The 25,304-nt window shown below is 40.3% G+C and overlaps 1 protein-coding gene across 1 annotated transcript in view; it reads left to right on the top strand.

Moving 5' to 3' along the window:
* LOC126251896 (collagen alpha-1(I) chain-like) overlaps positions 1-25,304 on the top strand; it is a 1,054,386-nt gene that overhangs the window by 1,003,898 nt on the left and 25,184 nt on the right. Inside the window, exon 23 of the mRNA XM_049952611.1 lies at positions 24,207-24,323. Coding sequence (XP_049808568.1) covers positions 24,207-24,323 — 117 coding nt within the window. The remainder of the gene's footprint in view (positions 1-24,206; positions 24,324-25,304) is intronic.

The raw sequence follows: 25,304 nt of genomic DNA, 5'->3' as shown, positions 1-25,304 counted from the left end.
CATCTGGCCACATGGTATGGATAAACTCCTTGACTTCCTTACACATCTAAACTCCATACACCCCAACATCAAATTCACTATGGAGACTGAAACGGAGGGTAAATTACCTTTCCTTGACGTCTTGGTCAAGAGAAGGGCTGACGGCACCCTAGGTCATGGTGTGTTTCGGAAGACAACGCACACTGATCTGTATTTGCACGCAGACAGCTGCCACCACCCTTCACAGGCGAATGGGATACTTAAAACTCTAGTACATAGGGCGCGCACTATCTCTGATGCAGAGAGTCTACCCCAGGAATTGGAACATCTGAGAACTGTATTTCGAAAAAATGGGTACTCAGAGTGGCAGATTCAACGTACTCTCCGCCCAACCACTACAGCACAATCTGTGGAGATGGATGAAATCACGAGGGAGGAGGTAGGCACTGCGTTTATTCCATACACAGGTGCACTTTCGGGGAAAATCGCCCGCATTCTGAAGACACACGGGTCGGAACTGTGTTTTGTCCTCCGAATAAAACTTGTGCACTGGTGGGGAGTGCCAAAGATGACCTCGGTTTGAGGGAGGCCGGCGTGTACCAGATTCCATGTCAGTGTGGCAAGTCGTATATTGGTCAGACGATGCGTACCGTCGAGGATCGATGCCGTGAACACCAGAGGCACACTCGACTGATGTATCCGAGCAAGTCGGCCGTCGCTGAACATTGTTTGTCGGAAAATCATGCTATGGAGTATGAATGCACGAGGATTCTGGAACAGACGTCGAGATACTGGGACAGCGTTGTTAGAGAGGCCATCGAAATTCGCACCAATGACGACCTCATAAACCGTGACTGTGGCTATAATCTTAGCAAGGCTTGGGAACCAGCAATTGGGTTAATCAAGAGTAAATTGAGCAAACGTATAGTTGTGACGACCATGGCGGACAGAGCCATCACTCCGACGTCATCTGAGACGCCGTCGCAATCTGTTCCAACGCGCGACAGTGGCGCGGGGCGCGGACGGCGGAGAGAGCGCACCGCGGGCGGAGGGTATTTAAATCGGCCGCCGCCGCGACCGAACCCAGTTCCCTCTGAGCAGCCATAGTGTACGGATCTCCGTGCTGGCACATTCACAGGAGCTCAGTCTGTCAGTTCACCTGATGATGGCGACATGTATGATCGTCGAAATATTGTGCCCGTTGGACACTATAGACTGGCAGTACACCCGTGGATATTTTGATTAAATTATACATTTATTAACTTTAGTTTACAATTGAATTGTCTCTTCCTCCTCCTCCTCTGCAGCAGCAGCAGCAGCAGAAAGGAGGGCTGGAGATGCAGTAAGCAGCGTGGAATGCGCTGATGCGCACAGCTCGGCAGTGTCTCGAAGCCACTCACGTAGCATGAGCGGCACCGTGCAGGGTAGCTGGCAGCAGGCATCGCTCATCTGGTGATGATCCCTAATAGCTCGACAACACTTTTGACTATAACTTTGATGATGAAGGGGTCCACGGTCTTTGTGGAATTTTTTAATGGAATCATTCCACTTTTGGCTGTTAAAACGTTATTTGTTGTGATTACAGTTTCGACATGTGGTCATTTACAAGCATTGTGGAATGTTGTAACATACTCAGTAATATAAAGCTTTGATATACTTTGCAGGAACAGAGGCATGTGGTCTTGTCTTGTGAATTTATCTGCTGTTCCGTACACTAAATGCATTATTTCAGCAGCTTTCTAACATGTGTAGTACAGCTGTGAATTTATCTGCTTTTCCATACACTAAATGCATTATTTCACCACTTTCTAACATGTGTAGCAAATGGATCAGCAGATAAATTTACAATACCACATGCTACTGAGCTTGCACAGTGTGTCACAGCTTTATATTATTGAGTGGGTTGGAACATCTGACAATGTTTGAAAATGACCAATGAAATTGCAGTCATAATAAATAATGTTTTAACTGCATAAAGTAGAATGACTTCATTTAAACACTTTCAACTTTGGCTCAGTCATGGACATCGTAGGGGGTGCTCCCAGCAGCCATACACGAGATGACGACGAGCGCAGCCTCTCCACCAGAGGAAGGCCACGGACGCCAGTGTCTGCTCACAGATGCGAGTGGGGGTAATTGACAACTGCTGCACCTACCGAGTACAGTGACAGTGTGACAATGCATCGAGCACCACAAGTTTTGTGCTCAGTGAGTCAGTGGTAAAAGACTTGAGACACTGGTGGACAAGAGGCCGGCAGCTCACAGTGGCTAAGTCCAGCAGACAAGGGTTGTTGCTGTCTCGAAGGTAGCAGTGATCTGGTGAACATAAGTCAGTGCATCACAGGTCCTGCCTCAATGCTGGATCCCTGCAGGCTTGGAAACCCTAGTATTAATACTTGTCTGCTGGAGGCAATGACATTATGTCTCAGAGAGGATGAGTGCACGTGGCTGGGATTTTTAGGTATGTCAGCTGTCTTCACTGCACTTCAGTGTCCCGACTGTAGCTTTCAGCTCTTCAGCCTGCCACTTTTCTGTAATATCAGTGGGCTGAAAGACACTCGCGCGTACGATTTACATGTTTCTACAGCAGCTACTATCTGCTGCCAGAGGGACATTACGTTCCTTTCACTGTGAGGTCATCTTGCCTAGTTAGCAATTCAGGTATCTCACTGGGCATTATGTGACAATGGACTGGGTTGTCTGCCACAATATTGCAGTATCAGGTCTTCTGGCTATTTGACAGTCTGGTTACAACATAGTGCTATAGTCTGCCTCAGCACTAGCTGGGGAAAACTTTAAAAAATTTTACGTTTCTCAGTACACCTTTCTGTGACTCAGTATGGCATATCAAAAATAACTCTGTCACTGTTATGACTCCATGGAAAATTTTAAATGTAAGAATGGTTTAAAAAACTCATACTCCTCAGACATTTCTGAACAATGTGTTTGGGTTGAAACATAAAGTTTGTGATGTAATTATAAAATCAGAGAAACAGAAATGTGTTGCAAAATGGCTAAGTAGGCCCTAAATTACCAGGAGGAACACACATGGAGAAGCCTTTGTTGTTTATGGACATGGAATGTAAGGTGCTGCTCAGAATTGCAATAAAATTTTAAATAGATACAATAATTATTCTTAATAGGCAGTAATGTGACCACCACCTATGTTTCACATCAGTGTGCAGTAACCACTTACAGGCACCAGGTGGCAGCACTAACAGCAGAGGGTTTTAAGCATGTCGTGGGGGGGGGGGGGGGGGGGGAACAGTGCACTCATTGTTGTAATGCAGAAATGAAGCAATTTATCTGGAGTTCAAAAAAGCACTATCATCGGTTTTCGAGGAAAGAGTGGAAGTGTTTACAAAGTTTGTGAACTGTTCAAGTGGTTAAAGTATATCGTGCATTGAGTGGCACTATCCAAAACTGGTGCCAAGAGAATGCTGATGCACCACAGACCACAGATGAAAGGGATGGACGGTGGCTGCAGAGATGAGTACAAACAAACAGACAGGCAACTGTTGAGCAACTCACTGCACAGATGAACTGAGGGGCTACCAACAATGTCTTCTGATTGAACACTGCTGGGTGTGGGACCCTGCATCAGGTGCCTGGTTCATTCTGACTGCTCTTCATTGACCGCGATGGCTGTAATTTGCATGCCAGTACCACAGCTGAATATCCATTGTGTGACAACATTTTATGCTCCATGGGATGGATGCTCATGGGCATGTACTGTATGAAATGTCTGAAAGCAAACACCCAGTCACAAAAAGGAAAAAAACTATGTTCTTTGTGTCAACACTGCAACATGCGAGTAGTGAAAGGTATCTTATGCGTAAAGTGCAATTTCTGGCTGCACGAAAAGTGCACAAAAGTAAGTCTAAAACTCATAAACGACGATTCTCCGTGGACATGCCCAGTATGTTTACAAAGTGAAACAACCTACCTAGAAAATATGATCAAATCAAAGGATGAAATAATCAGACTGCTGCAAGGTGGTATTAAATTGCTTAGAAGTGAAATTGTGTCTCTTAAGGAAACAAATGCAAAGTTACAAAGTGATTTGGCACCCTGTATTTGTGGGAATCCAGTACCAAATACGGAAAAAAACTGCGAAAATTCTAGTGTGCAATCTACGAATCCCATGCCTGGTGTGGAAAGGAACAGTGAAAATTATCATGGGAAAAAGACAATTGAAAAAGACGCAGGGTTTTTAAACTGTGGAAAATCTGTAAGTAAATACAGCTGGAAAACAGTGACATATAATAAAAGGGTGGAACATGAAATTGCTTCACAAAAGCAGAGTAACAAAAATGAATTCTTTGTTATTGGCAATTCTATACTAAAAAATGTAGTTTCATCAAACTGTGAAATATATGTTCACCCTGCTATCTGACCTCATCAGCTCAACACACATTTTAAAAATCTCTTAAGTGAAAAACAGTCTACAACTAAAAATGGAAACGATCCAAAGACCAATTACGAAGACCATTCTGGGACGAATTCAATGCGAAGCAGCAGTCAGGAAGAAATTGTAAGTGAGACGAAAAACAACATTCTTTCAGCCAAAGCATTGTACACAAACTCAAGACTGGTTATAAGTGGAATTCTGCACAGAAGGTCAGTAAGCAACATAAACAGTGCTATCAGGGAACAGTGCGATGAACTTGCACAATATTCGTAGACCCCAACAAATTTTTAAGTGACAAATACTTGGGAAAGGATGGCGTGCATTTAAACAGACTAGGCTCAATGAGTTTCAGTAAAATGGTTACAGACATCTGTAAAATCATTAAGAACAAGGGAAACTGATACAGTGTGGAGGGGGTGAAAATTCAAAAGTGAAAATTTAAAATAAAAAATATCTTCCAGGCAGAAATTCCAATATAAATATAAGTACTAAGGATATTAAGTTTCAGAACTCATGTTAAACTCCAAACCTGATGGTATTTCATCAAAATGTACAATCGCTATCCAACAAAGTAAATGAATTTCAAATGTTGTTAGAAAATGACATGAGAAACACCTCTGTATTATGTTTTACTGAACATTTACTTGACAAAGAGAAACTTCATATGCTATGCATTTCAAATTTTGTATTGAGTAGTTATTTTTGTCGGAAGTTCTATAAACAAGGTGGTAGTTGCATTTATGTTAAAAATAGCATGAATTTTAAATGTATGCCATATGTAGAAAAATTATCCATAGAGAAAGATATTGAGGTAAATGGAATTGAAATCAGGGACGAAAAAATTGCTATAATTTGTCTATACAGGCCGCCACCTGGCAATATGAACGTCATGTTAAAGAACTTTGAAGATATCTTACACAAGACTACACAAAAAAATAGAAAACTAATTATATGTGGGGATTTCAACATTGACTTTGCAAGTGAGTCCAATCAAAACACTGCTTTACTGAACCTCTTAGCAACTTTCAATTTAAAGGTTGCTATAGAAATGCCAACACACATCAGAAAAACCTCAGCCACAATCCTTGATCAAATATTTACAAATGTGCCCTTGAAACACAACACAAACCCACAATACAGGCTTTGGGGACCACACAGCCTAAGAAATTAGTATAAGATTAGGGAAACCATTTAGTTCAACTGAATGTCTAACTACTAAATCTAGGAAGTATAATGACCAGAATATACAACATTTCCTTCACTATCTGTGTAAAGAAACTTGGGAAGACATCTATGAATGTAAAAGTACAAATGGTAAGTTCAACAAATTCCTAAATAGTTTTAGCTATTATTTTGAACTTTGCTTTCCACTCCATAAAAAGACAGTCACAAAAAAGGATCTGAAAATAAGATGGGTCACAACAGGGATACAAATATCTGTGAAGAAAGAGAGATTACTTCATGAAATATCTAGACAGCACAACACATCCCCAGAATTTGATTCCTATTTTAAGAATTACAAAAAGATTTTAACTAAAGTCATAAAAGAATCAAAAAGAATGACAAATAGTTCCTTCATAGCAAATGCACAAAATAAAATGAAAGCCATATGGGACATTGTAAGGCATGAAACAGGAGTAAAATGGAGAGAGTACCATAACATCAAACCGAACGAAAACACTTCTGTAATATCTGATCCCCAGAAGTTAGTAAATAATTTTAACTCATATTTCTCTGAGGCAGCTGGGATTCTGGTGAAGCAAAACTTTCAATATGCTGTCACTGCAAATCAGATTAAAACTATCCCTAATAACAAGTCTCTCTTCCTATACTCAACAGATGAACAGGAAATGCTAAAAACAAAAGGGGAGCTAAAATCAAAATTTTCCTCTGGTACTGACAACCCACCAGACAATATCATTAAAAAATGTGCACCCTTAGTAGTTAGGCCCATGGTAGACAGATGCAATAGTTCACTTTCTCAGGGAATCTTCCCAGAAAGGTTAAAAATAGCTAAAGTGAAGCCATTGTACAAAAAGGGTGAAAAAACTCATATAACAAATTATAGGCCAGTCTCTCTACTATCTGTTTTTTCTAAAATAATTGAAAAAATCTTCTATAAAAGACTCGTAGATTTCATTGAAAAAAATAAACTTTTCTCAGCTACACAGCATGGTTTCCGAAAATATAAATCCACTGAGACAGCTATTATTGATTTCTTAAATCATGCTTTAAATGCATTAGATAAAAAAGCACACAAAGCAGCAATATTCCTAGATCTTTCAAAAGCATTTGACATCATTAACCATGGTCTATTGCTTAGAAAGCTAGAAAATATTGGTGTCAGAGGCCCAGCCTATGAGTGGGTAAAGTCATATCTACAAAACAGACACCAAATATTTGAAGTCTTGTACAAAGAAGAAGAAATTTAACTTGCTATCAATCATAAAAACAGTGTATTAAATACGGTGTGCTGCAAGGTTCCATACTGGGACCAATCTTGTTCTTGCTGTTTGTAAATGACCTGGAACCATCCAGCCCTAACTGTAAGTACATTAAATACGCCAATGATACAAATATACTTATCAAAGGAAAGACCCCAGAAGAGCTCCAGAATGAAATAAAAAAGAACACTTCACATGTATCAGAATGGTTCGCAATGAATAACTTAATAATAAACACACATAAAACAAACACTATGCATCTACACACAGTGCAGAATAAACAGCCTTTAATTGCAACCATAGAACTGTTAGGCAAAATTTATTTATTGATTTATTTAACCTGGCAAGATTAGGGCCATGAGGCCCTCTCTTACATCTAACCAGGCATTCTACTTATTTTACATTCATATGTTTTAGTAGGTATGTTAAACTACATCTAGTACAAAAAGTGAAATAAACAATTAGAAAGGTACACCTGGAAAAATACATACATATAGAGTTTATATTCGTAGATCATAGGTACTGTTATAATTAGACATTATTGAAGAGACAGATTTTAAATAGGAGTGCTGGCAGCAGGGAGTATGAGGGAGACTCATGGTGAAGGGAGGAGAAGAATAGAGAGAAATGATGAAACATAATTAAGGAAATATAAAGGAAAAGAAGATTGCGTGGCTAATAGAGACAGATGAAGAGGAAGGCATCTCAGGAGCAAGATAGGATACGCTACCTTTGCTATTTGACAGATGAGAGGATTGGCCTTGTACATTAATTATGTGGAGAACTTTATGAGGATGATAGTAGAAAATGCTTCAACTTCTTCTTAAAAGCAGCGTGAGATTGAATTTTGCGCAAGGTAAGGGGCAATTTGTTCCAGAGGCGGACAGCGGCAACTGAGAAGGAGTTTGCAAACGTTTTTGTTCTGTGAGTGGGCACAGTTAGGATACCTAATAAGAGTGAGCTCGTGTTTCGATTATGATGGCACGACAGGTTTTTAATCTCTTGCGCGACGAGGAGTCGGTGGAGTAGACATAGAGTGTGGTAGTCACGCAATTTGTCCGGCCGCAGCCACCCTAGCTCGGAGTATGAAGCACTAACATGATCATTTATTTATTTATTTATTTATTTATTTATTTATTTATTTATTTATTCCATGTGATCTGTTGGTACACAGTGTGTTGCAGATGTCGGAAAATGTCATTTAACATTGTTAACATGTATTAATGTAAGCCTATAGTATTCTAATGTATTATATTGCTCAATGTTTTCAATTTAGCACAAACAGCAAGATTACTTGTCTAAGTATTCATTTACAGAGTAAAAACAGTGACACAACAAATATGACTTCACGGCTTTGCTAAATTCTATGTTATCTTCAATGGACTTAATATTAGTGGGAAGATTGTCGAACAGTTGGAGGCCCATGTGGAAAACTCCCTTTTGACACAGTTGAGTATTTGTTCGTATAACATGCAGGTTTGCGTTTTTCCTGGTGTTGTGTTCATGTATTTGATTATTTTTTACGACTCTGGGGTCAGTTGGCACTATATGTTTTCTGAAGAATTTTAGAGTCTCAAGAATGTAGAGGCAAGGCAGTGTTAGGATTTCTAACTTTCTGAAGATGGGTTTGCAGGAGTCTCTGGGTTTGCTCCCATTAATAATCCTTAATGCTCTCTTCTGGATTCTGAATGTGCTCAGAGCAGTTGGAGCATTTCCCCAGAATATTACACCATATTTTAGGTGGGCTTGTATATAAGCGTAGTATGCACTGGTTAATGTTTTCAGGCTAGTACATGTTTTCAGCACACTCAATGCATAACAGCCAGTACAGATCCTGGCATTTACCTTTCCTGTATGTGTATTCCATTTCAAGTTATCTTGAACCCACAGACCTAGGAATTTGAAAACAGTGTTGGTATCTATTGACTGGTTATTTATAGTGACAGATGGCTGAGAGTAATTTGCATTTTGTGTTGTGTGGCGAATGTTGCAGGTGTAACGCACACAGGCATTCATGGTTAGCTCTAGCAGTCTTTTGTTTTCACTACTCATGCCTTGTTGAATCACATCACAATAGTGGAGGTTCGGTAGAACGAGTGCTTGCACGAGCTGGCGTTTCAAGTCCTGTGGAAATATGTTCCGAAACTTTTTGAGAGCATAGAGACAAGCAGACGTCTTTCGGCACACTGCGACTGTATTCTCCGCCCAGTTGAGATGCTCATCCAAAGTTACACCCAAGTTCTTCACTGTTTTCTGATATGGTATTGGAGTACCGTCGAGCAGAATAGGAGGTAGCCGTTCGCGGAAATCTGAACTTATTAATTTCTGATGGGCTATTAAGATTACTTGTGTCTTTTTTGCGTTTAGTTTAAGCCCCAGGTTTTTTGCCCATGTCACTACTGAAGACAGATCATCATTCATCTGAGCGATTGCAGTGTTTACATCTTCAGGTCTGACACTTAGGTAGAGCTGGAGGTCTTTGGCATAGAAATGATATTTACAGGAGGACAGAACCGACGAAATACCGTTGACATATAAAGAAAACGAAAGTGGTCCTAAGACTGATCCTTGTGGCACTCCTGAGGGAACATGTTTCCAGGAAGATTTTTCATTTACGCAGACAACACATTGCTGTCTGTCTTTTAAGTAGCTTTCAAACCATCTCATTGCACTATCAGAGAAATTAAGCTGTTGCATTTTTCTGAGCAATATGTCAAAGCTAACAGTGTCAAAAGCTTTGCTGAAGTCCAGTAGCGTCAATATTGTTGCCTTTCGATTGTCGATGGCACATTTCAGGTCATCAGTTACTTTAATTAGAGCAGTGTTTGTTTACGGAAACCGGATTGAAATTTGTCATATAGGCTGAATTCATGCAAGTGTTCAGTGATTTGCTCATGAACAATATATTCAAGTGCTTTGGAAACAGCAGGCAGTATGCTAATTGGTCGGTAATCACTAGGCAGTTGCGGGTTTTCGATCTTAGGGATGGGTCGAATTAGGCTTCTTTTCCATGCAGTGGGGTATATTCCGTTCGCGAGGAAAAATTAAATATGTCAGTTAAGACAGGTACTAACATATTGGCAACATTCTTAATCATGGTTATACCGATACTGTCGTTGCCTATTGCATCAGAAGAGATTCTCATTATTGCTTTTCTTGCCGTATTTGTTGTTACATGTTTTAGATGGAAGGTATCGTTGTTAGTTATCCTGTTTGGGGATTCTTGTAGACGGTAATTATCAGCCGTGCGGGTATTCAGAGGTGCAGAGAAGAATTCATTTATTTCGTTAGCTGACACATGAAAAGTAGTTTCCGATTTTGCCTTTCCGGCCCCCAAGCTACGGAGATTCTTCCATAGAGTCGTGGGCATCAGATCGCTGCATACAAGGGAGTGAGCGTGCCTGATTTTAGCATTGCGAATGCATTGTTTCACTCTGTTCCGTAGCTTTCTATATTCTTCGAAACGCTCGGGTTTCGGATCTGCCTTGAAACGCCTGTGGGCAGCATCCCTATTAGTCATCATTTGACGTAATTCAGCTGTCAGCCATGGAGCAGGAGATTTTCTTACACGGATTGTGCACACAGTTGCATGTTTGTCATAGAGGGCAGTGAGTTTATCACCAAGTTCATTAATTTTGCCGTCGATTGTAGGTTCTCTGATTATTTGATGCCATGAGATTTCTGAGCAATCGGCTGTTAGAGTGTCAAGGTCAATACGTTTCATGTTCCTACAAGTTATGTAACGCGATTTGATCCTTGGGGGCTGCACAGAGTAGGCCAGGAATATTACATCATATGCTGAGAGGCCAGGGGCTGATGTTTGACCAACATCTCTTACTTTGTCAGTCTGTTTCGTTGCGATTACGTCTATAAGAGTATGACTGTGCACCATATGGTGTGTAGGTTGTAATGGAAGAATGTTCATGCTATTGCAACTAAACAGTCTTCTTAGGTTTATTGCGGAGGGAGTGTCTCTTAGCAGGTCTATGTTCAAGTCACCCATTACGATGACATGTTTGTATTGACACTGAAGTGAATCTAATTCCGACTGGAAGGAACTCATTGAGCTTATTTTTGGCGGCTTGTACACGACGCCAGTCAAGAATTTCCGACTTTGTATATTTATTTCAATGAACATGAATTCAGCCTCTTTTTCTTCAGCAGGATTTGACGTACATAAGACTTTCGCTTTGAGATCTGTTCGTATATACGCGCCGACCCCGCCACCTCGCTTTTTTTATCTGTCTGCCCTAAGAAATGTGTACCCTTGGAGATGAATAGATGCAGAGGATATGTGTGGTTTCAACCATGTTTCGGATAAGAGGATTATGTGGTAGTTTAGTTGGTTGAAGAGGAGGCTAAGTTCTTCATAATGTGCAGGTAATGACTGGATGTTGCAGTGAGCTGCTAAAAGCTCTGACGCGTTCCGCTGAGCAGCCTGGAGTAGGGTGGCAGACTGGTTTGTCCCTTTGTTAGGCACTACCTGCCGTGAGGGGCACTGGCCGCTGCTTCCGCCAGGTGACATAACACAGGGGTGTCCGAGATTTTGCGCGTCCTGTTTGTGACTCCGTGAGTGCCGAAAGAAAGGCGACCACAAGAGATTTCTTGAGGTTGCGGGAGTATAGAAAATGGATTAGTGGTATTCGGCGCAAGAAGAATATGACCAAAATAGTGACGGCTGTGTGTCACTGTGTATCCTATGTCGTAAGAGGAGAAATGTAATTAGCGTATTTGAAACAGCTTAGGGTGGAAATAAGGGAAAGGGGAGTGATTTAAGAGGCCGATGCTGCCAGCAGAGAGAAGTAAGCTTAATAATTAATAGATTATCGTAGGAAGCTAGAATTAAATTGAAATTTACTAAAGTGATACTGGTGGAGATTATCATAGGAAGCTAGAATTAAATTGAAATTTACTAAAGTGATACTGGTGGAGATTATCGTAGGAAGCTACAATTAGATTGAAATTTGATAAAGTGATACTGATAGTGATTTTTGTTATGAACAATTTAAACCGAAGAGATGGGTGATTAATGAACTAAAGGAGAGACTAATAATTGCAATAGAACTATTACAGAATGGAAGAGAATAAACTGAGAAAATGAAAAAAGTATTAGCAGTAACTAAAATTAAGTAATGGTTAGAGCTACAGACACAAAAAAATAGTAAAAAGTTAATACAGTTACAAAAACAATTAGTTGAAGGTACAAATATGGGTATAATTAAAAAAGTTAATACAATTACAAGACTATATCTGAGTATAGGGCTGCTACAATTTGCAAATGGTGTTAAGTTTGCACTTTTGGCTCGAGTAGCTTCACTTAATACTATTCAGTTCTGTCATGTTTGTGACTGTCTTCTTTCCAGCTGCTGTCTTAATGATTACTCTGCCATCCTGAGTCCACACCTTCTGAAGACCGAATTGGGATATGGCACTGTTTAAAATCTTTAGCCGTTCGTGTGTCAGATCTTCCCTTACTGTAAGCCCTGTCCTTGCTGACTTCCTCTTCTGGGTAAAGATCTCTGCCCTTTTTCGGTATGAGACAAATTTAATTATTATTGGACGAGGTTTGGTAGCACCTGGTAGTTTCCGTCCCACCCGATGGCTCCTGTCAATGTCTGCCTTGGTCACTTCAACGCCTAATTTTTCACGTGCAACCTGTATAAGCAGGTTGTCTGTGTCTTCTTCCTTATTTTCTGCTACTCCAAACAGTCGTAGACTATTTCGCCTTTGGTACTGTTCTAACTCGTCTGTTGCGGCAGATAGTTTCACTTCCATCTCTCGGGCCTTTTTCTCGTATTCAGACACAGACGTTTTTAGTGCTGTAATTTCGGCAGTATTGGCCTCAACAGTTCCACGCATTTTGGCCAATACTGCTGCCGTTACAGTATCTGATATAGTGCCTGCTATCAGATCGAGATTGTTTCTATCGCGAAGCACAGCGTTTACCTCAGAGCGGACCAGCTCCGCTATACCGGGAGCCGCGGCCGCACCTTCCGCCAAGAGCAGACCCGCCGCACCTGCTGCTTCCCCACTGCTGGACGTGCTGCTGTTGACTCTTCTGTTTACCATTTTCTCGAAGATATTGGCGGAGTACAGAAAAAAAATAGCACTACTGCACATAACACTGTTGTTTACACGATTTCCACTTGTACTAGACAACACCACCTGCGAGAACACCTTCGAATTCAACTAAATTTCGCGAGCTGAACTTAACACGTGTTACACTCCAGCCGCCATGACACAAAAGACCTGAAATTGTAAATAGCAACAAATTTTTGGGAGATTGGATCCAAGATGACCTAATACTGCAGAAACACACACAACACCTATGTAGTAAATTAAATACCATTTGTTATATTATAAAAATTCTTGCTGGATGCACATCACTGCAAGCCATAAAAAATGTGTACTATGCCCAAGCAGAATCACTACTAAGATATGGTTTAATTTGCTGGGGAAATTCACCACCCAGCAAAAGCTGTTTTATTGCACAAAAAAGAATTATAAGAGCCATGGAAGGCTCAGCACCTCGATCTTCATGCAAACCCTCATTTAAAAAGCTTCATATTCTTCCATTACCATGCCTATATATCCTAGAAACAATAATGTTTATAAGGAAAATCGTAGATGAAAAAAGCAAGATTGCTCCAAAAAACCAAAATATCCATTCATACAACACAAGGAATAATCAAGATTTACATATGCAGTTTTCAGATACAACACTAAAGAAAAAGGACCCTTGCAAGCAGGAAAAAAACTGTATAACAAACTACCTAAAAAAATTAAGGCAATAACTGGCATGCATAAATTCAAAACTGTAGTGAGTGACTACTTGCTACAGAATTGCTACTATAGTGTTGATGAATTTTTATCTACAATGTAAATATGTGAAAAATTTAAATAGTTTATACAATTAAGGCCAAAATAAGACATGTGTACATGTAGATTCATCTGTGTATTGTTGTTGTGGTCTTCAGTCCTGAGACTGGTTTGATGCAGCTCTCCATGCTACTCTATCCTGTGCAAGCCTCTTCATCTCCCAGTACCTACTGCAGCCTACATCCTTCTGAATCTGCTTAGTGTATTCATCTCTTGGTCTCCCTCTATGATATTTACTCTCCACGCTGCCCTCCAATACTAAATTGGTGATCCTTCGATGTCTCAGAACATGTCCTACCGACCGATCCCTTCTTCTAGTCAAGTTGTGCCACAAACTCCTCTTCTCCCCAATCCTTTTCAATACCTCCTCATTAGTTATGTGATCTACCCATCTAATCTTCAGCATTCTTCTGTAGCACCACATTTCGAAAGCTTCTATTCTCTTCTTGTCTAAACTATATATCGTCCATGTTTCACCTCCATACACGGCTACACTCCATACAAATACTTTCAGAAGTGACTTCCCGATACTGAAATCAATACTCGATGTTAACGAATTTTTCTTCTTCAGAAACGCTTTCCTTGCCATTGCCAGTCTACATTTTATATCCCCTCTACTTCGACCATCAGCAGTTACTTTGCTCCCCAAATGGCAAAACTCCTTTACTATTTTAAGTGTCTCATTTCCTAATCTAATTCCCGCAAATCACCCGACTTAATTCGACTACATTCCATTATCCTCATTCTGCTTTTGTTGATGATCATCTTATACCCTCCTTTCAAGACACTGTCCATTCTGTTCAACTGCTCTTCCAAGACCTTTGCTGTCTCTGACAGAATTACAATGTCATCGGCGAACCTCAAAGTTTTTATTTCTTCTCCATGGATTTTAATACCTACTCCGAACTTTTCTGTTGTTTTCTTTACTGCTTGCTCAATATACAGATTGAATAGTATCAGGGAGAGGCTACAACCGTGTCTCACTCCCTTCCCAACCACTGCTTCCCTTTCATGTCCCTCGACTCTTATAACTGCTGTCTGCTTTCTGTACAAATTGTAAATAGCCTTTCGCTCCCTGTATTTTACCTCTGCCACCTTCATAATTTGAAACAGAGTATTCCAGTCAACATTTTCAAAAGCTTTCTCTAAGTCTACAAATGCTAGAAATGTATGTGTGCCTTTCCTTAATCTTTCTTCTAAGATAAGTCGTAGGGTCAGTATTGCCTCACGTGTTCCAACATTTCTACGGAATCCAAACTGATCTTCCCCTAGGTGTGCTTCTACCAGTTTTTACATTCGTCTGTAAAGAATTCGCGTTAGTATTTGCAGCTGTGACTTATTAAACTGATAGTTTGGTAATTTTCACATCTGTCAACACCTGCTTTCTTTGGGATTGGAATTATTATATTCTTCTTGAAGTCTGAGGGAACTTTGCCTGTCTCATACATCTTGCTCACCAGATGGTAGAGTTTTGTCAGGACTGGCTCTCCAAAGGCTATTAGTAGTTCTAATGGAATGTTGTCTACTCCCGGGGCCTTGTTTCGACTCAGGTCTTTCAGTGCTCTGTCAAAGTCTTCACACAGTATCATATCTCCCATTTCATCTTCATCTACCTCCTCTTCCATTTCCATAATATTGTCCTCAAGAACATCGCCCCTGTATAGACCCTCTATATACTCCTTCCACCTTTCTGCCTTCCACCTTTGCTTAGAACTGGGTTTCTATCTGAGCTCTTGATATTCATGCAAGTGGTTCTCTCTTCTCCAAAGGTCTCTTTAATTTTCCTGTAGGCAGTATCTATCTTACCCCTAGTGAGATAAGCTTCTACATCCTTACATTTGTCCTCTAGCCATCCCTGCATAGCCATTTTGCACATCCTGTCAATCTCATTTTTGAGACGTTTGTATTCCTTTTTGCCTGCTTCACTTGCTGCATTTTTGTATTTTCTCCTTTCATCAATAAATTCAGTATCTCTTCTGTTACCCAAGGATTTCTACTAGCCCTCGCCTTTTTACCTACTTGACCCTCTGCTGCCTTCACTATTTCATTCCTCATAGCTATTCATTCTTCTTCTACTGTATTTCTTTTCCTTGTTCCTGTCAATTGTTCCCTTATGCTCTCCCTGAAACTCTGTACAACCTCTGGTTTAATCAGCTTATCCAGGTCCCATCTCCTTAAATTCCCATCTTTTTGCAGTTTCTTCAGTTTTAGTCTACAGTTCATAACCAATAGATTGTGGTCAGAGTCCACATCTGCCTCTGGAAATGTCTTACAATTTAAAACCTGGTTCCTAAATCTCTGTCTTACCATTATATAATCTATCTGAAACCTTTTAGTATCTCCAGGGTTCTTCCATGTATACAACCTTCTTTGATGATTCTTGAACCAAGTGTTAGCTATGATTAAGTTATGCTCTGTGCAGAATTCTACAAGGTGACTTCCTCTTTCATTTCTTACCCCCAATCCATATTCACCTACAACGTTTCCTTCTCTTCCTTTTCCTACTGTCGAACTCCAGTCACTCATGAATATTAAAATTTTGTCTCGCTTCACTACCCGAATAATTTCTTTTATCTCATCATACATTTCACCAATTTCTTCATCATCTGCAGAGCTAGTTGGCATATAAACTTGTACTACTGTAGTAGGCGTGGGCTTCGTGTCTATCTTGGCCACAATAATGCGTTCACTATGCTGTTTGTAGTAGCTTACTCGCGCTCCTATTTTTTTATTCATTATTAAACCTACGCCTTCATTACCCCTATTTGATTTTGTATTTATAACCCTGTATTCACCTGACCAAAAGTCTTGTTCCTCCTGCCACCGAACTTCACTAATTCCCACTATATCTAACTTTAATCTATCCATTTCCCTTTTTAAATTTTCTAACCTACCTGCCCGATTAAGGGATCTGGCATTCCACGCTCCGATCCGTAGAACGCCAGTTTTCTTTCTCCTGATAACGATGTTCTCTTGAGTAGTCCCCGCCCGGAGATCCAAATGTGGGACTATTTTACCTCCTGAATATTTTACCCAAGAGGACGCCATCCTCATTTAATCATACAGTAAAGCTGCATGCCCTCGGGATAAATTACGGCTGTAGTTTTCCCTTGCTTTCAGCCGTTTGCAGTACCAAAACAGCAAGTCCGTTTTGGTTAGTGTTACAGGGCCAGATCAGTCAATCATCCAGACTGTTGTCCCTGCAACTAATGAAAAGGCTGCTGCCCCTCTTCAGGAACCACACATTTGTCTGGCCTCTCAACAGATACCTCTCCGTTGTGGTTCCACCTATGGTACAGCTATCTGTTTTGTTCAGGCATGCAAGCCTCCACACCAACGGCAAGGTCCATGGTCATGGGGGGATCTGTGTATTATATGTGGTCTATTACATATATATGTGTGTGTGTCTTTATAATCAAGGCCGAAAGTATGAAATGTGTGTGTGTAAAATTTATTTCTGTACTTGTGAAATGTTATTCCCATATGTTAGAGTTATATTGCTATATACTGAAAACCATACAACAGTTTTTCTGTTAAACTTTATTGCAAATTATTTGACTTGTCCTATATCATTATGTACCCCTGTACAGCGTATGATTCACAGAACCAATAAATATACAATAGAATACAGCAATAATAGTCAGAAGGGTTCGGATCGGAGAAGGGAATGTTATAGTGCGGGAATTTTTTGTGGCATTCTGTGGGTGATCTCTCGACATTCTGAAAGGCACAATGGATCGACACAAGTATGGATCTGTCCTTGGGCGCCTTGTAAACCCCTTTATCCCAGTTATTTTTCTTCAGCACAGTGGCATCTGCCATCAGGACAACACAATATGTCACACATCTCGTAGTGTACATGTGTGGTTTGAAGAGCACTAGGATGAGTTACTGTACTCCCGTGGCCACCAAACTCCTCGGATTTAAACCCAGATGAGAATCTGTGGGACACCTCTATTAGGCTGTAGGCGCCGGGTATCCTCAATCTGAGAAACATAGTGCAGCTAGCCGTGGCACTGGAGTCAGCACGGCTCCGTATCCCTGTCCGTACTTTCCCGAACCTCACTGAGTCTTTTCCTGCAAGTCTCACAGTGGCCCGCACTGAAAAATGTGGTTATTCAGACTTTTAACAGGTGCTCCATTAATGTGACTTCACAGTGTAAAATTATATATAGCATTATCACTGAAGGTAAAACCATAACTAAATATGATGCATATTTGAGAAAGTAAGATGAAAATTAAATTTTGGAGAATCTTCCTAAAGACTGATAGAAGCTATACTTGCTGTTCTGATGGGTAACACAATAATCTGCATAGAAACAAAAAAAGGACAACTAAGTTTGAGATTTAAAAAGAATAGATTCCTAGTTGTAGATGAGAGGAAAGGAGAGGCAAAAAATGGCATGGAAAGTTTTCGGAAAGATGGAACGTTTTCCTTATATCATAATTTTGACACCTATTCTACATGAAAGGCCATATTTGAATGACACAGCTCAATGTTTGTCCATTTTCCTTATAAGTGTGAAATTATTACAAGATTTATGGTTCAGAAATGTTTATGAAACTATAGAGGATGAGTAATTCAAATACCTCAAACAGAACTTTGAGTCAAGAGAAAAATGTGAGGTGCATAAGCCACTATCTTCACTGAAGATTTCATTAGCAGCGTAATGTTTGCGAGATCTTTAATTACGCTAGTCCAGAATCGAGTTAGTAAATTTTTATGAAACTGTAGTAAAAGTGATTTCGATATTTGAACTGTGATCACATCAACATATGAGTACATATGATAATTCTTATTTCATAAATTAAACATTTTGTGTGCTCTGAATATGGAAATAGTATTACTGGCATCTGGTGTGTTCGCAGAATGAAATAAACCCCCAAAATGGAGACAAATGTTGTTCTGTGATGTAAAAGGTTTCTTTTACATCACAGAATGGCGTTTGTCTCCATATTGTGAATTTATTTCATTCTGGGAACACACCAGAAAATCAAGCAAAATGAGCACAATAATTCCATGATAATCACAACTAAATGGACAACCCCCCTCCCTCTCCGCCCATCGGACAGAATGGGTTTTCACTGACTGTGTGTAGTGTTATTCATATGAAAGTGTGCAGAAGTTTTCTAAGTGTTTGCCAGTTGTGTAACTGAGATAGGACTTGGGTGCAACCCATTATTCAGATATTGGTATGTGAGAAAACTAAACACCACATACAGGCTGGCCAGCTGGCAACCCTCATCATTAATTTATCAGGCAGATTCGATCCAGGTCCAGTGCACCTCTGCGCCCCCCCCCCCCCCCCCTCCCCCCAATCTCCATCCCTGAAGCAGCACTTTGCATACGGAGCTATCTGGCCAGGTAATGGCAAAACTTCATCAGGCTTTGCGAATCTTTACATTGTGGCCTTGAAACTGTAAAGAGATCTAAATTAAAAAATGGAATTTTTCAAGTTATATCACAGTGAACAAAAGATAACAACAAGGCTAAAGTGCACTTTATAAGAAAATATGGGTATTTTAAACAGCCCAGACAATAGCTGGATTCGTGTGATATTAACGTAAGAGGCTGCCTTTTGAATGGGAATTTTGCAATGTACTTTTGAGTCCAATACCGTTTTCCAGTCAAGGCCATTTCTTTATTAACACTGACTACAGTGAAAGATAATGGCTTACATCTGGATGCTTCAATTATTTCCTTTTAATCATCAGGTGTTCCCATCAGTGTCTTTGTATTCCATAATGCACCACCAATGGCCACACCCGGAAAATGTAATTTTGATCTTCTTCAGGCTATTAATTTGATTGAGAGATACATCATGAATGAAGCAGAAGACAGCGAAGTTTTTTTTTTTTCGACCACCAGCGTGCATCACTTCATTTTCACCAATTTTTATAGTGCATTCGGGATAACAAAATAATAATTTGCCTATTGCAAGAACATTGATGTTGAATGAATACATCGAAAGCTGTGCTTAAAGTTACCTTCTTGTTGTTTACCCTCACCTCCAATTTACAGGGGGTGGGGGGAAGATTACATTGAATTTTTGACTTACCTGTTTCTTCCCCCTTACAGGAAAACTTTGAGAGTAAGTATGTCTGGACACACTTGGTTTCTTTTCTGGTTTTATTCTCTCAACACATGCATCTGGTCAGTCTGAATTGACCTGTACCAGTAATGCAGTTTCAAAAAAAGTGACTTACCTTGTTTTTTGTCCTGACCTTTACTGTGCAAGTGCCCCCCCCCCCCCCCCCCCCCACACACACACACACTACAGATGAGTAAAACTGCTGCTGCTACCACTACTGCTGCTGCTGCCGCCGCCACCACCACCACCACCACCACCACCACCACCACCACCACTACTACTAGTACTTCCATTTGTGTGTTCATCTGGCACATTGTTGCTGTACAGGGGTCATGTCTGCAAACTGTAGCTCAAGAAAGGATTTAGTTGAAAGTTAAAGAAGTTCTCACTCTATTTTTGTGTGTGACTGTTGACGACTCGACATTTATACTATTTGGTGTGTTGTTTCCTTTACTCCTAAATTATTTGTATTCTGCCAGAACTTTCCATAGTATTTTTAGAATTCACACCCACTTTTATAAGGTTTGCAGTTTGAATATCAACCTGTACTACTGACATGGATACATGTAAAATAGCCTTTTTTTTTTTGGTCATCAGTCTACTGAGTGGTTTGATGTGGCCCGCCACGAATTCATTTCCTGTGTGCTAACCTCTTCATCTTAGAGTAGCACTTGCAACCTACGTCCTCAATTATTTGCTGGATGTATTCCAATCTCTGTCTTCCTCTACAGTTTTTGCCCTCTACAGCTCCCTCTAGTATCATGGAAGTCATTCCCTCATGTCTTAGCAGATGTCCTATCATCCTGTCCCTTCTCCTTATCAGTGTTTTCCACATATTCCTTTCCTCTCCGATTCTGCGTAGAACCTCCTCATTCCCTACCTTATCAGTCCACCCAATTTTCAACATTCGTCTATAGCACCACATCTCAAATGCTTCGATTCTCTTCTGATCCGGTTTTCCCACAGTCCATGTTTCACTACCGTACAATGCTGTACTCCAGACGTACATCCTCAGAAATTTCTTCCTCAAATTAAGGTCGGTATTTGATATTAGTAGACTTCTCTTGGCCAGAAATGCCTTTTTTGCCATAGCGAGTCTGCTTTTGATATCCTCCTTGCTCCGTCCGTCATTGGTTATTTTACTGCCTAGGTAGCAGAATTCCTTAGCTTCATTGACTTCGTGACCATCAATCCTGATGTTAAGTTTCTCGCTGTTCTCATTTCTACTACTTCTCATTACCTTCATCTTTCTCTGATTTACTCTCATACCATACTGTGTACTCATTAGACTGTTCATTCCGTTCAGCAGATCATTTAATTCTTCTTCACTTTCACTCAGGATAGCAATGTCATCAGCGAATCGTGTCATTGATATCCTTTCACCTTGTATTTTAATTCCACTCCTGAACCTTTCTTTTATTTCCATCATTGCTTCCTCGATGTACAGATTGAAGAGTAGGGGTGAAAGGCTACAGCCTTGTCTTACACCCTTCTTAATACGAGCACTTCGTTCTTGATCGTCCACTCTTATTATTCCCTCTTGGTTGTTGTACATATTGTATATGACCCGTCTCTCCCTATAGCTTACGCCTACTTTTTTCAGAATCTCGAACAGCTTGCACCATTTTATATTGTCGGACGCTTTTTCCAGGTCGACAAATCCTATGAAAGTGTCTTGATTTTTCTTTAGCCTTGCTTCCATTATTAGCCGTAATGTCAGAATTGCCTCTCTCGTCCCTTTACTTTTCCTAAAGCCAAACTGATCGTCACCTAGTGCATTCTCAATTTTCTTTTCCATTCTTCTGTATATTATTCTTGTAAGCAGCTTCGATGCATGAGCTGTTAAGCTGATTGTGCGATAATTCTCGCACTTGTCAGCTCTTGCCGTCTTCGGAATAGTGTGGATGATGCTTTTCTGAAAGTCAGATGGTATGTCGCCAGACTCATATATTCTACACACCAACGTGAATAGTCGTTTTGTTGCCGCTCCCCCCCAATGATTTTAGAAATTCTGATTGAATGTTATCTATCCCTTCTGCCTTATTTGATCGTAAGTCCTCCAAAGCTCTTTTAAATTCCGAGTCTAATACTGGATCCCCTATCTCTTCTAAATCGACTCTTCTTCTATCACATCAGACAAATCTTCACCCTCATAGAGGCTTTCAATGTATTCTTTCCACCTATCTGCTCTCTCCTCTGCATTTAACAGTGGGATTCCTGTTGCACTCTTAATGTTATCACCGTTGCTTTTAATGTCACCAAAGGTTGTTTTGACTTTCCTGTATGCTGAGTCTGTCCTTCCGACAGTCATATCTTTTTCGATGTCTTCACATTTTTCCTGCAGCCATTTTGTCTTAGCTTCCCTGCACTTCCTATTTATTTCATTCCTCAGCGACTTGTATTTCTATATTCCTGATTTTCCCGGAACATGTTTGTACTTCCTCCTTTCATCAATGAACTGAAGTATTTCTTCTGTTATCCATGGTTTCTTCGCAGCTACCTTCTTTGTACCTATGTTTTCCTTCCCAACTTCTGTGATGGCCCTTTTTAGAGATGTCCATTCCTCTTCAACTGTACTGCCTACTGCGCTATTCCTTATTGCTGTATCTATAGCGTTAGAGAACTTCAGACGTATCTCGTCATTCCGTAGTACTTCCGTATCCCACTTCTTTGCGTATTGATTCTTCCTGACTAATGTCTTGAACTTCAGCTACTCTTCATCACTACTATATTGTGATCTGAGTCTATATCTGCTCCTGGGTATGCCTTACAATCCAGTATCTGATTTCGGAATCTCTGTCTGAGCATGATGTAATCTAATTGGAATCTTCCCGTATCTCCCAGGCTTTTCCAATTATACCTCCTCCTCTTGTGATTCTTGAACAGGGTATTCGCTATTACTAGCTGAAACTTGTTACAGAACTCAATTAGTCTTTCTCCTCTTTCATTCCTTGTCCCAAGCCCATATTCTCCTGTAACCTTTTCTTCTACTCCTTCCCCTACAACTGCATTCCAGTCGCCCATGACTATTAGATTTTCGTACCCCTTTACATACTGCATTACCTTTTCAATATCCTCATACACTTTCTCTATCTGTTCATCTTCAGCTTGTGACGTCAGCATGTATACCCCAACTATCGTTGTCGGTGTTGGTCTGCTGTCGATTCTGATTAGAACAACCCGGTCACTGAACTGTTCACAGTAACACACCCTCTGCCCTACCTTCCTATTCATAACGAATCCTACACCTGTTATACCATTTTCTGCTACTGTTGATATTACCCAATACTCATCTGACCACAAATCCTTGTCTTCCTTCCACTTCACTTCACTTAACTGACCCCTACTATATCTAGTGTGAGCCTTTGCATTTCCCTTTTCAGATTTTCTAGTTTCCCTACCACGTTAAAGCTTTTGACATTCCACGCCCTGACTCGTAGAACGTTATCCTTTCGTTGATTATTCAATCTTTTTCTCATGGTAACCTCCCCCTTGGCAGTCCCCTCCCGGAGATCCGAATGGGGGACTATTCCGGAATCTTTTGCCAATGGAGAGATCATCATGACACTTCTTCAGTTACAGGCCACATGTCCTGTGGATACACGTTACGTGTCTTTAATGCAGTGGTTTCCATTGCCTTCTGCATCCTCATGTCGTTGATCATTGCTGATTCTTCCGCCTTTAGGGGCAATTTCCCACCCCTAGGACAAGAGAGTGCCCTGAACCTATATCCGCTCCTCCGTCCTCTTTGACAAGGCCGTTGCCAGAATGAGGCTGACTTCTTATGCCGGAAGTCTTCGGCCGCCAGTGCTGATTATTTATCAAAATTTAGGCGGTGGTGGGGATCGAACCCGGGACCGAAGACGTTTTTGATTATGAATCAAAGACGCAACCCCTAGACCACGGGTCTCGGCAAAATAGCCTACAATGGTTATTTTCAATCAATTATGATACGGTATTGTTTACTTGGGGAACTCAAGTAACATATTACTTATACTGAAACTACAGAAAAAATATGGACATGTATGTTGCACATCCAAGGAAATCATGCTACTCATTATTTAAAAGCCTGCAACTGTTAACTATACACTTCCTGTTTGTCTGTGAAATTATCATCTTTCTACACATCACAGTAATAGAACATTGATTACAAAATAAGGATCCTATAGGAGATTTTTCATGTTAAATTCTATGACTGTAGAAAAAGGCACTTGGATGCACTGTATAAATGACTGAGAAAAGTACTATAGGAAATGTTTATTATGAGAGCCTTTGGTTGAGTACTTAACTTTTTGCACTCCTCCCAATGCAAAAAATTAATATAACCTAACAACTGGTTACTATATGTTTCAGTATGTAGTGAAATAAATAGAATACAAAAATTAATTTTGTCTGTTTCAGTTGGGATCACTGCTTCCTATTACAACACAACCTCCCCCAACCACAACTGTGCAACCAGTGAAACCACCATTTGAATCATCAAACCTAATCAATACAAAACCTGTTGATGGGCCAAGTGTAAGTAAACTTAAGTTTATTTATAATTGTTCGATATTTTGTTTCATATTTTAACTAATAACTAAACAAACCTTTTGTGTGTGCATGCAATACAGTGGTTTCCTCGGATGGTAAGTACTTCATTGCTCAAGTGCCGTTATGGTTCCACATTTTATCAGACACATACATGAGATCAGTTCACAGACTTGGATAAATATAAGGGGTGATAAAAAGTTTCATTTGAGGGTGTTGCTGCAGTATACATGCAATGTTGCATGACTGATGTGTGTATATAAGTACCGATATGCAGGCAAAGAATTAGTGTAGCATTTGTGTCTTTTTGACGGGCATGCAGTAAATGAGGACACATCAGCTAAGGTGATGTTATCACCAGATGCATCCAAACAGGACCAACATGCTGTTATTCTTTCCTTGGCTGCCAAAGGACAAACACTAGTAGCCAATCATTGAAGAATGAGGAACATGTATGGAGTAGTGATGTCTTCCATCATCCCCTCATCCTATCTACTGGAAAGGTGATGATCACCTGTTCTTTGATTACTGGACTCACTGCTTATTGATTTCAAGGAATCTGGTGTCTCCAGCACTGGGGAACAGTACCCATTGATTCACATACCTTTGCTCCTATAGAAAAGGTCTTGAAGGGTGAATGATACCAAAGGTGTGCAGCAACAGACTTTTTCACACAGCAGGACTAGTTTTTTTTTTACCAAACCTGCTGCATTGTTGGAATGATTACCTCAATGCACACAGTAGTTTTGCCGGATTGGCATATTCTGGATCGTATGGACCTTGAACATAAAACTTTTTGATCACCCCTTATATAAACAAATTTTTCTGATAGAGTTATTGGCCAGTACTCACCTTCAAGGTGTGAAATACGTAGTACAGCTGAGACACACACATAAGTGACACACTGTCCTATCCTTCAGAACTAATAGTTCCTTTCTTGGGGAGAAGAGAGGGATGTGGGGAATGGGG

This window comes from Schistocerca nitens, chromosome 4 (assembly GCF_023898315.1).
Source record: "Schistocerca nitens isolate TAMUIC-IGC-003100 chromosome 4, iqSchNite1.1, whole genome shotgun sequence".
NCBI lineage: Eukaryota > Metazoa > Arthropoda > Insecta > Orthoptera > Acrididae > Schistocerca > Schistocerca nitens.
This window is presented reverse-complemented; position numbering and strand designations above follow the sequence as displayed.